General features: G+C 42.5%; 1 protein-coding gene across 3 annotated transcripts in view; it reads right to left on the minus strand.

Annotated features, from left to right (window-relative positions):
- Positions 1-13,989, minus strand: part of cemip (cell migration inducing hyaluronidase 1) — a 66,232-nt gene that overhangs the window by 16,028 nt on the left and 36,215 nt on the right. For all 3 annotated transcript variants that reach the window (XM_064336602.1, XM_064336604.1, XM_064336603.1), the window contains 7 exons: positions 13,363-13,433; positions 13,148-13,243; positions 12,345-12,466; positions 11,714-11,861; positions 9,967-10,158; positions 3,169-3,338; positions 1,468-1,677 (listed from right to left, as the gene is read on the minus strand). In XM_064336602.1, coding sequence (XP_064192672.1) covers positions 1,468-1,677; positions 3,169-3,338; positions 9,967-10,158; positions 11,714-11,861; positions 12,345-12,466; positions 13,148-13,243; positions 13,363-13,433 — 1,009 coding nt within the window. The remainder of the gene's footprint in view (positions 1-1,467; positions 1,678-3,168; positions 3,339-9,966; positions 10,159-11,713; positions 11,862-12,344; positions 12,467-13,147; positions 13,244-13,362; positions 13,434-13,989) is intronic.

Raw genomic sequence — 13,989 nt, forward strand, 5'->3', positions numbered from 1 at the left:
CGGAACGACCCCAGTGGGGCCCACTTGTATGATCTCTGAAGTGAATAAAAACAGGCATCTCCATTCTCAGCTGCTCTCCTTCCAGGCCTTTTCCGAGGAAATCAAACAACCTCTCACACTGTCTCCAGCACCCCTTTAGGAAATTTTATGAAGATCCCTAAATTGTCCAGCCGACTTCATTAACCACACAGAGGCGACAGATGGCTGTGCACTTGTTCAATCAGTGTAACCATGCCTACAATATAGCAAATATTGCACCAGCTCGTCTTCACAGCCACGGGGACATCCTTCACTGGGCAAAGATAAAGACTCATGCTCTCAGTGAACTTTTAACCCCTGTGTCGGTGGATACTAACAATGATACTGTACCTCAGGCCTTGTCACAGACAGACTGCTGCAGGCAGGATCCTGCATCTCGTGATGGCAGCTGAGGTGGCTTTATTAAATCACTGCAGCCTTTGAACCCCACTGTAAATTGTGCTTCACTTGAATATCCTGTTATCCCTTGGCGATGTGGGCCTGACTCAGATGTAATGTGTTTGGAACATGCGGAGAAATAAAGAGGCCATTGGGGTTCAAAATGCTGCAATGGCACACGGTACTCTAGGACCGCACCAATGTAATATTTTACCAAACAGATTACTATCAGTAACATTTCCAGTTAATGCCAATAATTATTTCTTCTGTTTCCTCATTGATCGGCCTGTTATTTGCAGTGATTCATTTAAGTGTGTGTCAGGCAGTGTATAATTTTGCAAGTAAAATATTTCCTACTGTATGCAGTTACTAATCTATGTGATATAAACAGACCACTTCTGCCAATCCTAAAGAGTTCTATTTTTTTAAATCCATGATAACTCACAGAACACACCTGAATGTGTGATAAGAATTTATTACAACTCTAACCAAATTCTAGTAATGTCTACTCTAAATATACGTACTCAGGGTGTGTCTAGCCTCTAGTCTTGTAATTATTGACTGCTCATAGGCCAAGCTAACTATCCATATGGTATGCATTTAAGTCACTATGCAATGGAGCCAGATTGAGCATCATAATTCATTAAGCATGGTTTAATTTCAGGTGAAACTACAGTCTGATGTAGTATAATATGGTTTGAAAGCCAAATTTTCTTTTCCTATTCACATATTTTATATGGTCCCTTAGCCGGAATTGAATTTGTTTGTCAATTAAGTACTTTTTATATTTTTTGCCTTCATTAAGGTCTCACAAATTAATATTGTTTCTGAATCCAAAACTGTCATGTCGGTCAAGACATAGTGCAAACCAAAGAATATTATTTCTGTTTGGATAGCAGTGATTGGACATGCAAAAAGTTGCAATACAATGGTCCTCTATCTGCCTCAACAAATCCAGTCTACCTCAATCACATCTCCTACCCCCCTTGACTACCCTTCTAAACCCAGTCTCTCCACAGTTGTGCCCACAACCCCACTGCTCCCCCTCACCAGAAGGCCATTGGATCCATGCACCGTCACACAGCGGGAGAAGGTGTGGTGGATAGACATTTCCTTCACGTACGTGGGGGGGTCGTAGCCCCCTTTCTCATCCACATCCCCGTTCATATGGAAGTGCACAGGGTAGTGGCCCATGGACTGCTGACCCATATGCGTCAGCTCCAAACCCTGGAGATGAACAGATTTGAACCCGTGCTCCACCTGGAGACAGGACAGCAAGCGTTAAGAGACCAAAATATGAGCGTGAGACTATGTTTGTGTGCATGCCCCTGCAGGGTTACAGTTCTCTCTAACCCGTCTTCACATTTATAGATGTTATGGCAGATTTATTTCTGAATTTCATTTTGGATCCTGGGAGGACAGAGATTAGGGTTTTACCTGTCAAGATATGTGAAATATATGTGCACTGCATCAGAGCTGAAATCAAGAATTCAGATGAAAACACATCGTAGAACAGGATACACCCTAGGATCGACTGCAGACTGCTTTCAAATAGGCATTTGGCTGCTCATATTTGTGGTTATGCAGTGTGACCATTATCTTACAAACCTCTAATTGTTTCAATATTTTTAAATGTACAACACTATGATTTAGGTTCACAGGAAGCAATGGGGATGAATGCATATTCATAAATAGATACAGTTTCATCCAAAGTGTTTCCTTGAGGGTGACATTTTGAATAAACAAATAATGGCCCATAAAAGACTTTCACTGGTAAAAATAGTTACTGTCATTCTTCCTCTTACTTGGCTTTAAAGTGCCTTAATTTATGAATAATATAAAATGTAAAGAGAACTGCAGCTGTATATCCAGAACATGCAAGCAGAAAAAAAGTATTGCAAATCCTGCCACATTTTTTATGGGCTTTCTGAATTATGACTCAGAAAGTGCATAAAAAATTAACAAATGTGACACATTTCCACAAAGTAAAAGTTGTTTACTTGTTCCAACATTGACATTCCTCAAACCATTATCATTACTCAGTTTTTGGCTGACACTCATCCAGGGCTGTCAGCATTTCAAGTGGCCCACATAGCATGTGCAGTTCTACTCAATATATAATTTGACAAGTTTATTGACTTCCGATTGACTTCCAGAAACTTTAAGAATAGTTAATAAGGACAGAACTTTGAAAATATAAAATCCATTTTTGTTACTGCTGACAGACAGTGGCCTGGTTCTGTTTGTCTCTAGTTTAGACTTCCTATTAAATGCAGGTGTTGCTGAGTCCAACATGCACCAAAATTTATGACAAAAAGTTGTTGGCATTGAAAAAAAGACACACTCCAAGGACACATTTTGATTAAATCCTGCATGTTTAGAAACATTTTGGAAGGCTTGATGACATTTTAACTCCACAATAAAGCATAAGTTAAGGAAAAGTATCCAGACATAATGAGTGCTACTGTCTAGACAATTATTAGCAGGGTACGGAAAGTAGACAATCAAAATGTGTCCTTAACTTTGACTCAATCAATTGTTAATTTTCTTCTTTTCAAATACAGTTCAAAACTTTTGTTGGCAATTGCTGGACCTGTCAAACAGTGTCTGTAAACAATTGCATTTAGTTACATTATTTTAAGTCAAAGGGAAATGTTGAATCCAGGCCTAGCGTAAGTCTCCAAATAGGACTAGTGACCTTCACTTTTTTTGTCAACACATGTAACTCAAAGCCTCCAGATGGATACATACCTTTATGTGTCCTCCAAAGGTATCAAAGTCAAAGAACTTGCAGGCATCGTTGCCGTAGCAGCCGGACTGCATCTCCCCTTTAATGAGGATGTTCCTGTTCAGCACCGCCACCTCTGCCCTCATGTCCACCCCGTCCACCTCCTCTCCAAGGTGGAGGTAGGCCGGCTTCCCTGCAAGACAGTGCATGCTCCACTCAGCACACTGTCTCTTATCGGACCGCGTGAGCAAGGGAGAGACCAGGTCATCTCTGTATCTACCACATACGCACTCAACAGCTCAGCAGGGCACCAGCAAACTGTGCTATTGTCAAAGCAAGTTTTCTGGGAAGGAGTTTTGTACAAATGTTGAATGCTGCATTCAGGCAACCTCAGTGCAGTTGGGTACAGAGTCAGTGACCCAGATAGGGAAGGAAACGGCAGAAGCACCGCGGTTCAGACCTGGGCTTAATGACTCACAGGAGACTCGGCGCTCGTACACTCCACTGTTCCCTGTTGGCACAGATGACCACATCGAGACAGTAAAGGGGCTGTGTAACGAGGATAAATTGGTTCACCCGGTGGATGAAAGCATTCTTTTTATTTCTCTATAACTTATTTATTTTTACTCTGCACCAAATGGCCGCAGCTACCGCTCAGGATGGAGCTTGGGCCAACAGAAACACACTCTGACACGCAAAGTGTAGCGCAAGGCCACTAAATATAGGACAGCAATCATGACCTGAGCAACGCTTGATACTGCAGTCTCTGTACTTAAACAGTCAGATATTTCTTCCAGACTTTCCAGAGGAAGATGCAATGGTTTGTCCTTTCAAGCACCTTTATGGGATGCGTTAAGGCAGATTGTTTTTCGTGCAGATGTCAAAATGTTCACCGCGGTATTCCGCCGTTAAGCAGAGCAGGCAGTGAAATCCGTGTCTCAGTAACATTTTGAGCGCAGCGCTAGATCTCCTGGAGGAAAGCTGTGAATTAACTGTTCCCATGTCGACCCAATAACTGATGGAAAAATAGCAGCACATTACATTCTTGCTTTGGACAGCAGATTATCTCTACGGGCCAAAGGCAACAAGCAGCAACTGGCCCGATGATGAGCATATCGGATCCCCCGCGTGAACGGCTGACAGATGGGCTGTGTCTCGTTCCCGTCCGTGCGCACGCGCCTCGCGGATCGCCCTTGGCGGACCCGAAGCCGAAAACAATTATATCGGGTTCATCTGAAGTGGCGGCTCCTCCGTGATCAACGATTCAAAAAACGACGCCGTTCATTCCACTTGCTGCGAGGGTCTGTTGTTTAGGGTCAGCGTGTCCACGGGGACGGCATGTAATGACAGTGAATACACACGCGGAGCAGAGAGCAGAATGAGGAATGCTTCAAAGCTCATTACTCGGCATTGCGCTATTAATCTATCATAAGAACGGCTTTCTCGTTAATTACAGAAAACTCCAGCATGCGGACCTTATTAAATCGACACATCTCCAGATTTCAATTATTTGCAGGGGTGCGTGTGTGCCGTAACTAGGCAGTGAGTCTATAAATGAGGGAAGTGAGCAAAGTGACAGGCGATGTCGTCCCTCCGCAATGCTACAGCTTCATTAGAAGTGACAAAGCAATGAATGCGACTTGGAGACGAGCATTTCAGCGCCGACACCACAGGCTGCACGAACATCGCTTTTGATTAGGGCTATATTTAGAGCTGTCTCAGCTGTCCCTGTGTAACACACGAGGAGCAACATGCCCAGAAACATGCCCCGCTGCATCAGTGCCGGGGCACAGCCATCTCACAGTCTCAGCCGGGGGCTCCCCGCAGCTCCGTCAAACACTGACAGCACATCCATACACACGCATGCAGTTCCTCACGTGCACGCAGGCCACTCCAACAGAAGCTGTCAGCTCATAAACCTACACGTGCTGTAGTTCTAGTCTGACATCTGCATGCAGTACCTGTTGGAACATGTTTTCGTTATTACAGTCAAAAAACTAAAACATATGCAAATGTGTTCTGAAATTTGTGGTGACAAAATTACAACACATACCTGTGCATATATGCACCCCTACATTTACAGAGAAAAACTGATAGCACAACATACACTCTTTATTCTGGTAAGACAATTACCCGCACATACCAGTACCTATACATGCTTCTCAAGTCAAACACTGACAATACACATAAGCACAAACACACATACACACATACACACACACCCACACACACACACATTTGTGTCACAAATTTCAGAGAACTGAAACAATAAATTTGCTTTAAAGCTTGCATACTGTTTTGCATAATATTTGTGCTTCTATTCTTCATCCAGTCATGACCAGTTAAACAATATAAAATGAAACAGAATATAACCAAATGGCTACATGAAATGCATAAATGCATAAAATGTGAACATATGCAAGCACACGCACACACTCTCTCTCTCTCACACACACACACACACACACTCTATAGTTTATGTACACTGGACTGAAGTGTTTTTCTCCTCATCATTCTCCCAACATGGGGTAATTCTCCATCAGCATATTCTTTCTCACACAGCCCATTACAAATACCACAGTTCAATCTTTTCCAACACACTTAGCCTCAGGGAAGATTTTGGAACAACATGATAATCCTCAATTTTACAAAGTCTCCTACCAGACTTTTATTTATTTATTTTTTTCTAAAGGGTAAACAAATTAAAACCAGAAAACAAAAAAAAAAACTTTTTTCTTCAACCGTTTGGAAGTGATGCTGTCAGCCACACTTGAGCAGCTCGTCTGTAGTAAACACTGTGACACTCCCCAATTTCTCTTCAAGAACACTGGCGCACAAGCCATTGCCTTTGCTCTCCACAAAAAAAAAGTTCCGGCAGGAACATGTCACCACAGCAATTCACCAGCAAGCCTTGTGGAACAGAAACAAAACAACAAACAAAAGACCGAAGCACTACTTGACACGTGATTTCTCTCTCACTCTTGTCGGTCCTGAACCGAATGAACCACTTTCCCTCCTAGCATATTAGGCCATCGCATATCATCCCTGACCACAGTCCACAGTCATGTAACCCGCTAACAAGATAATGACAAGGCTCTATTAGAAGGCGCTCGGGGGAAGCAATTGTTCACATTGTTCTCCCTCTCACATTCAGTTACTTTGGTGCTTTGACATATGGCCTATACTGATAACATCAAATTATCTGAAGAGGAGCAATTCAATTTCAAACATTTCAATGTTTATATGCACATCTGACTGTATGTTGGTTGAGTGTTTCATGGCACACTAATGTGACTCAGCATAGGTACAATCTCAGGAGTAACCACAACCACAAACCCCTACCCACAAGCAAAGCCAGTTTCACATATCCAAAGGGCCTCTCTCAACCGCCAAGAGTTCCTTAATTGGGAATCACCATGGGCAAGGAATAGACATGACTGCTTCTTAACAAACAAGAATGAGGGCAGAAGGTACAGATTAATGTGATGAATTACAGTTCAGGAGAATTAAAAGAAGACAGAGCTGTCTGCTCCCAAAATAGTCTAACCCTCAGCCAAGTGGAAAGATGTCACATTAAGTTACTAGTAATGTTAAAGGCAAGAGAAACTCAGAGAAACAAAAAGATTAGAGGCTACAGACAAAAACAAAAACATCAAAAAAATCATGCTTTAAGGGCCTGCTTGTACGGTTAGTAAAGGAAAAATGAATGGCAATTAAACAGTCATGAGTTTGCAATGATTCTTGTTTTTGTTATTATTAGCTTTCTGTTTACTTTCTGTTTTTTTAAATATAAAAAAAAAACAATATTTACTATGAATCACATTACCCTGCCCAGATGAGAAAGGTTAAGTCTATTCAAATTCACGATGGTTAGGCAGACACTTGACCGTATGAAAAGGACAGAAAAGAATTATGTTGAACGTGATATTTAGAAAATATATTAATATCCTATGAATATATTCCAGAGTAAGGGAGGTTGTATGGTATGTAGGGTATATGTTTACTACCAGTGCTGTGCATGAATACGCTAAAAGAGCGGCGTTCATTGAACGTGCTCATATTTCTGGTGAACGGTGAACTGAACGTATCCTTTTGCAACTAATGAACGTGAACATGAGCGTCTCTCTCTCTCTCTCTATAATATATATATATATATATATATATATATATATATATATATATAAAACATTTCTCATAGAAAACGTAGTTTGTCCACATTTCACTTCACAACAGTGGTGATAAAACTAACAAGAAGTAAGTGCTAGTGTATTGTTCGCCTTTACTGATCCCCGTATGAGGATTATATGATATAGCTAACATAAGCCAATAGCACTAACCAATAAAATTTGCTTTTTAACGGTACTTTGTCAGTCGAACGATACAAATGAAAGCATTCGATTGCGGTCAACGGCACCTTCAATAAACGGCAAAATTCCCACTATAGGATTGATCATAACACATCTTTCAGCTAGCGACTGTAATGAAGCCAGTGGTGAAGCCTGTACCAGCTCGCTTGGAAGCATATGAACCTATTTTATGTTTTTGAACTTCTGCATAATTTGGTTGCATCTACAGTATACCTTTACTGCACCCCTCTTTTTTTCACTTTCTGCATAAGACATATTGTTTAAGTGGTAAAACATATACTCACATTGTTTTTCTTGGCTTTTAAAAGTAATCTTGATTCTATAGTAGTATACAGTAATTCATTTAGTTTGGGAAGTGGGCAGTGGCAATGATTGGGGGCTTGGCGTGGATGGGTAGGAGGAGGTTCTACTGAAAAAGAATAGAATTGAATTTTTTTTTAAAACGGAAGAAATTAACGTGAACTAGTTCATTTTTTGGGACTGTGAACTTAGTTCAAAATTCAAAATTGTGAACTATGAACGTGAAATAGTTAATTTTAATCTGTGTGAACTGAACTTTGCGGTTGCTCTTGCGGTGAAGTGTGAACTTGCACAACACTGTTTACTACCACTGAGATATTGTTCATTGATGTTCTTGCGGAACAGAGTTTCAGAAAGGAGCAGAACCAATCACAAGCTTCCATGAATTTGCTCCTTGACCTTTTGGCCTGAAAAATCCATGTATAATTTGCCATTTTAGAGACCAGAACCACTTTTTCTGACAGAATCAGAAAATGATTGAGAAGCTGAAGGACCACCCACAAATAATGCCCCTTCAACATTTTTTTCAGCTTGGTACAAAATAGCCGAGTCATGCTTAAGTAGGAACATATTAGCTGCCTACTTCTAACGGCATAATCAGGCATTTACAGCAAGTGTGACCAGAATTTCAAAAAAGGGGTCACCAATCTTGGCATAATGTTGTTCACTTATAAAAACGCTACTCCTTCAGAAAACTGAAAGTATAGTCATTTACATTTTTTTCCAAATGGAGAAGTGGAAAAGGGGCGGGGGGGGGGGGGGGGATTGAGTGACAGAGCCATTTGCATTCTTCTTTTTATACAGGGCATCCATTTCCCCATTCTCTGGGCCTTCAAGCTCAGAGAGGGAATTTCTATTAGCCTCAGTAAGATCCCAGCCAGAAAAATAAAGACTAGTGCTACTTCCATTTTAATTAAATTGCCTAATTACAGTTTGTCATTGTTTTAACAACATGACAATGCTTGTCTCTGATGAGGCAAGTTATGAACAGGGAAAACAGGCTGGGAGTTGGGGAATTGTTGGATAAATATTCATAAAAAGGAACCCTGCACCAGTACTGCACGCATCAGACAGAATACGTCTACACCATATGTCATCATCATCAGAGAGTGAAAGGGTTCAGATGATGAACAAACAACTGTATGTGCAAAAGCACATAATGTGATTCAACAAGATCTAACTTTGCTTAGATATTTTTGGAATGGTCTGTGCAAATGGGACATGAAAACACACTTCTGTAGGTTTGCGTGTTTAATCTGCAACAGGTAAATTGAGAACCATGTTTGCCAGCCGAATGCCCGGGGGATAGCAATTATGTTCATCATGTCAGAATGGCTCTGTCATAATGAAAAATGCTTTCTGAATGACAGCAGACACGTGTTTGTTCTTTGTGATTACTTAACCTTTAGAAATCTGAGGAATTATAATCCCTTTGAAAAACAATCACAGAACCAATCTGCTTTCACAGGGGTGAAAAGCTTACATTGCAAAGCAGACTTGTCTGCAACTGGAGGGCTGCTTTAAAAAAGCAGTTTTCAACTGTGCAATAAGCAATTACAGAATTCGCGCTGCTGCACTTGTTTGTTCACAACGGTTTTCCAGTTTCTCTCTTAGCCTACGCGTCTGTGTCTTTTTGCCACAGCTGAACTCAGAAGCAAAGAAACCCACATATGCCAAAGTAGTGTAGGCTGTAGTCACAGAATGGATCAATCAAAACATAATTAAATGTAAATGTAAATCATAATTTAGGCAAGAACCCAAGACCCAATGTGTGACTATCCACAGGACAGGTTTAACTACGCTGTATTTTCAGACTGAATTCAGATGATATATTAACTTTTGTGCATATTTTTCCCACTTTCCAATAACCCTCTGCAAAACCAGTCCAGTTATCAGGTTACTGTGCTGTACTACACTGTTCTTAAACACAGCTCCTCTTCTGCTCGAACATAAGTTGTGCAGAAAGGTATAATAGGTGGTTTGTGATACTGACAAGAAAGGAACATGGAACACTGAAAACAAAATATCTAGTTGTTTCCCTGCAATTGCATATTCTCAAATAATAGAACATTCTAAATATTCTAAAGAGAAGATTCTAAATATGAATAGGATGTCTCAAAAATTGCTGAGTTGAAGTGAGAAAATGTTACAGACCTTGCACTTTGACCTGGTTGGAGGCACAGGCTTTACATGGCAGGACTTGGAATTCCTCAGCCTGTAGCATTGAATAGTCTGTGCTGGCCACCACCACAGTGTCCCCAGCCCTCCAGCTCCTGCTGTCGTCAGCCAGTTCCAGGATAGTGGTGTTGGAGTGGGTGTCAATGGTAATGGAAGCTTGAGGCCTCACTATGGTGAGACAAAATAGAACAGCCCTTCAGAACAGCTTTACTATGTAGCTGCAGCCTGCACACACACACACACACACACACACATGCACGTATCAGAAAGGGTAAAATCACCAGGGTCTATGTTTCCCAAGGTGAGTAGAACACTAATAAATGCAGTAAGGAAAGGGGAAAAGTCCTGAATGAATAGATACATAATGCATTAAAGCAAGGACAGAACGTCCCTCTTCGATTGTATAGGAAGTGATATCACACAGAAGAAACATGCAGATTTCATTATGCTGTTGGGTATTCCCATTGGCTCTCAGTGTGAAGGTTTACAATAGGAGCTACCACGGGATACCCACAAAACCCAAACCTACCACAATTGTTTGTTTAATTTTCAGCACACGCGCACATACACGCTGCACATGCCAACCGTATATCCATGTTATATTAACTTTTGTTCCGCGAGAATCAATTATCTAACTTGAAAGAGAGCATTTATACATCCATTGCCTTTGGTAATTTCCTATCTATTTCAGTTCCAGTGATGTAGTAGTCCTGTTTCTTAGAAACAAATCCTTCATGAATACCCTCCCCCTCTGAGAAATGGTACGGCTAATTGTGCCTTGCCCCTTGGGTATCCTGGACACAGTTGGCACTGACATGGTTTGTATTAGATTCCAGACCATAGGGCAAATCACTGCAAGAACTATTGCTTCAGCTGGATGAGGCACTCAGAGAATCCACAAAGATTATTCAGACTGCTATGGTTTACTAAACAGCACTGTACCATAGATATAATATATTTTATAATATATTCAGAACAAAGCACTACAAACAATGCAATTTATTAGGATCTCATCACAATGTCATGCATGCCTTTGCTGTCAGTGGAGACATCATAAACACTAGAAGATTCAGTTAGCGATGTCCAAATGGATTAGGAGTGCATGATACAAATGACCCTGAAGAAAGAGGCGTACTTGGGGTTTGCACTTGGCTTCCACAACACTGTTCTGCCTGATCTTATCGCGTCCTCACAGCTAAATAAAACTTGCGGAGATTAAAGCCTTCACGACATCTGAACATCTGATCCAGCTGCTCACGGGCGCGTCTTCCTCTTTCTGCTTACGCGGGGAACGGAGCGCGGTCGTCAGGGTGCATCAGATTGTGTCTGCGCAGCGTCAAAATAATCATTTTCTCCCTCCATATATGGAAAGGCGCCACACGGAGTATATGAGTTACATGGGCAGGAATCATCTGCTGGAGGTAATTCCCATAATGGGGCCTGAAGTTCTGACTACCCGCATGAAAGCCAAGTTTCTTCAACCGCAGGTTTTTATCCTTAGCCCAAAGGGACCGTGTTGTGTTAAGACACTGTAACGCGTGACATGCAACTCCGCAAGCCCAGACAGAAACCAGCGCCAGGTTTCTGAGGCTCTAACTGTCCTTCATTGTTGGCACGTGCTACTCCAGTTGCAACTTAGCATGCAACATCACAATGCTGGCAGTGCTCCCCCTGACTCCATGATAAGGGCAAGGGCTCAGGGAAGCTCACATTCCCCACATACCGAGCTTTCCGCAGAGAAGGCGCACTTTATAGTTGTGGCAGATCCCATCAGGCTGATCCTTGTTGAGGCACACAAATCCGTAGTCCTTGTCATTCTTGTAGAAAACCTCGCCTGTCATGTTGGAGGGGACTCCTTCCTGGGTTTCCACCTGTTGGGGGGACATGAAAGAGTGGAGACCAGTGGAGTGAAGGGGGTCCTGGGATCTCGGCCATTTCCACACAGCCCCCCCCCCCCCCACCTGCACACACGCTCATGTGCTGTATATTTCGTGGAACTGTCACAATGGATAGACAACACCTGTCGCATACGTAATTAAGGGGGTGTGAGCAGCCGACACACTGATAACATCCATGTGGGCACCACACAGTGAGTTGCACGCCATGCATATTTTTCCTTTAAAGACTGTGGTTTGGCAGCAGTAGTGTATAGTTAGCAGGCAAAAAAAAATGACAAACAACTATTCAATAAATCACAGACACATAACAATGCATTCAGCTTTTTTTGGCGAACAGAGGATGATCAGGAGCCAAAAGCTCGAGTGCTGTGTAATCATTTGCATTTTCCTTTTTTTTTTTTTAACATTGTCCCGTGTTCACCTCAGGTTAGCGCGGGGTCATCAGAGCAAGTGTACCTGCAAGTCCATGGGGTTGCTGCAGGTGCGCTCTGGGAAGGCCTTGTGGAGGTCAGCCAGCTTCTCCCAGTCGCCTGAGCCACGTTCGTCATCACGATCAAACCACTCGGTCCACTCCGCCTCTGCCGAAGACAACCAGCCGCACGACTCAGCTCTCGTCTGCCACCGCAGAGATATGGCTCCCGCTCCTTGGCTTGACAAGCACGGGCCTGTGCAGCTATTACTGTAGTCCAATTTACTTTGAGGCTTTTCCTGCGGTTCAATTTTGCGTCTCAAGGACCATTTGCAGCAAATAATTGAAAGGCTTTCTCCCCGAGTTGCGGTTCACAGGGTGAACACAAACCTTCTGGGAATTCTAACACCACGGCTGGACCTCATCCAAATTCAATGTAGCAAAGCAACACACTGAAATGCCAAATCTGAGTATTCATTATTTTAATACCCTTTGATGGGGCTTGTCTTGAATATGAGGCACATGATCTCTTGTGTAACAGCCAAAAAATATGGCAATATGTGAATCCTAAAAACCAAGGAAAATTTATCTGAACAACTGCTTACACATTTGGCAACTATATAGAAACAGCAGAGAAACTTTATAGAAGCTGTTGGCCTTCTATTACCCAGTTCTCCCTAAGCCTCTTTAGGCCTTAATAAGATGTTCAATTGTTATATGATAAATAACCATTGAAAAGCTACAGTGCTTTGCCTCCATTAGTTGCATTGCATGTTATGTGAGATAATATTTTCTGCACTGCATTCCCTATAAAAGATGACTTTACACAGGCACAGAGAGCATATTTTACCTTGTACCCATTGGCTGGAGGTGGTGACGGTGAAATGCTCTCCATATCCCGACTTAAATACACGTGAACTCTTTGCCTCGGACGAGGCCTTGGTCCCTATCAGGCAGAAATGGAACAGAATGTTAGGAGAGGAGTGAACCTGTTTCTGCACGCTCCGTCTACGCGGACGTGTTTGCTTTTGAACGCTGTGCAAACGAAAGCGGAGGAGTCTTCACCTTGATAGATGGCGTGATCTTCCACAGAGGTGGACGAGTCTCCTTTCACGGTGATGAAACTCCAGGGATGACTGCAGATGTGTGACAGTGGGGGGGGAGGTGGAGAGGGAATGAGAAGAGAAAGAAAGAGACATGTCTGCATTAGACAAACATGCTAACACCCAGCCCTGTAAATGATGTTGACACAGAGAATGATTGGCGGGAGAAATAAGAGCGGCCTTGTAATTACAGTAGACAAGGGCTGCAATCTCAGGGTCCACCTGCAAGGACAGGCTGACAGACACCTGGGGATACACTGGCACTTCGGCCTCCTGCGTGTCCACAGTTAGCAGACTCAACCAGAATTCTCATTCTCTTTAAATCAAAGCGATTAGGACTGGGAAAGGAGACCTGGATCAGGCCGTCCATCAGAATGGGCACGGTGCTACTTCTAACAAGATCTCCTAACAAATGACAAATAATGGTCCTCCTAACAAATAACTGCTCACACTCAGGAATGCAATCAAGGCTCTGTTACCAGAGCATAAATTTTATTTCTGAAAATGATTGCAGGCTCCCCTTCTTTTCTTTCCTGAATCCGTTCTTGTCTTGGTGGACTTCAGTGACCCCCCCCCCCCCCTCACCACT

This window comes from Anguilla rostrata, chromosome 5 (assembly GCF_018555375.3).
Source record: "Anguilla rostrata isolate EN2019 chromosome 5, ASM1855537v3, whole genome shotgun sequence".
In the NCBI taxonomy this organism is placed as follows: Eukaryota; Metazoa; Chordata; class Actinopteri; order Anguilliformes; family Anguillidae; genus Anguilla; species Anguilla rostrata.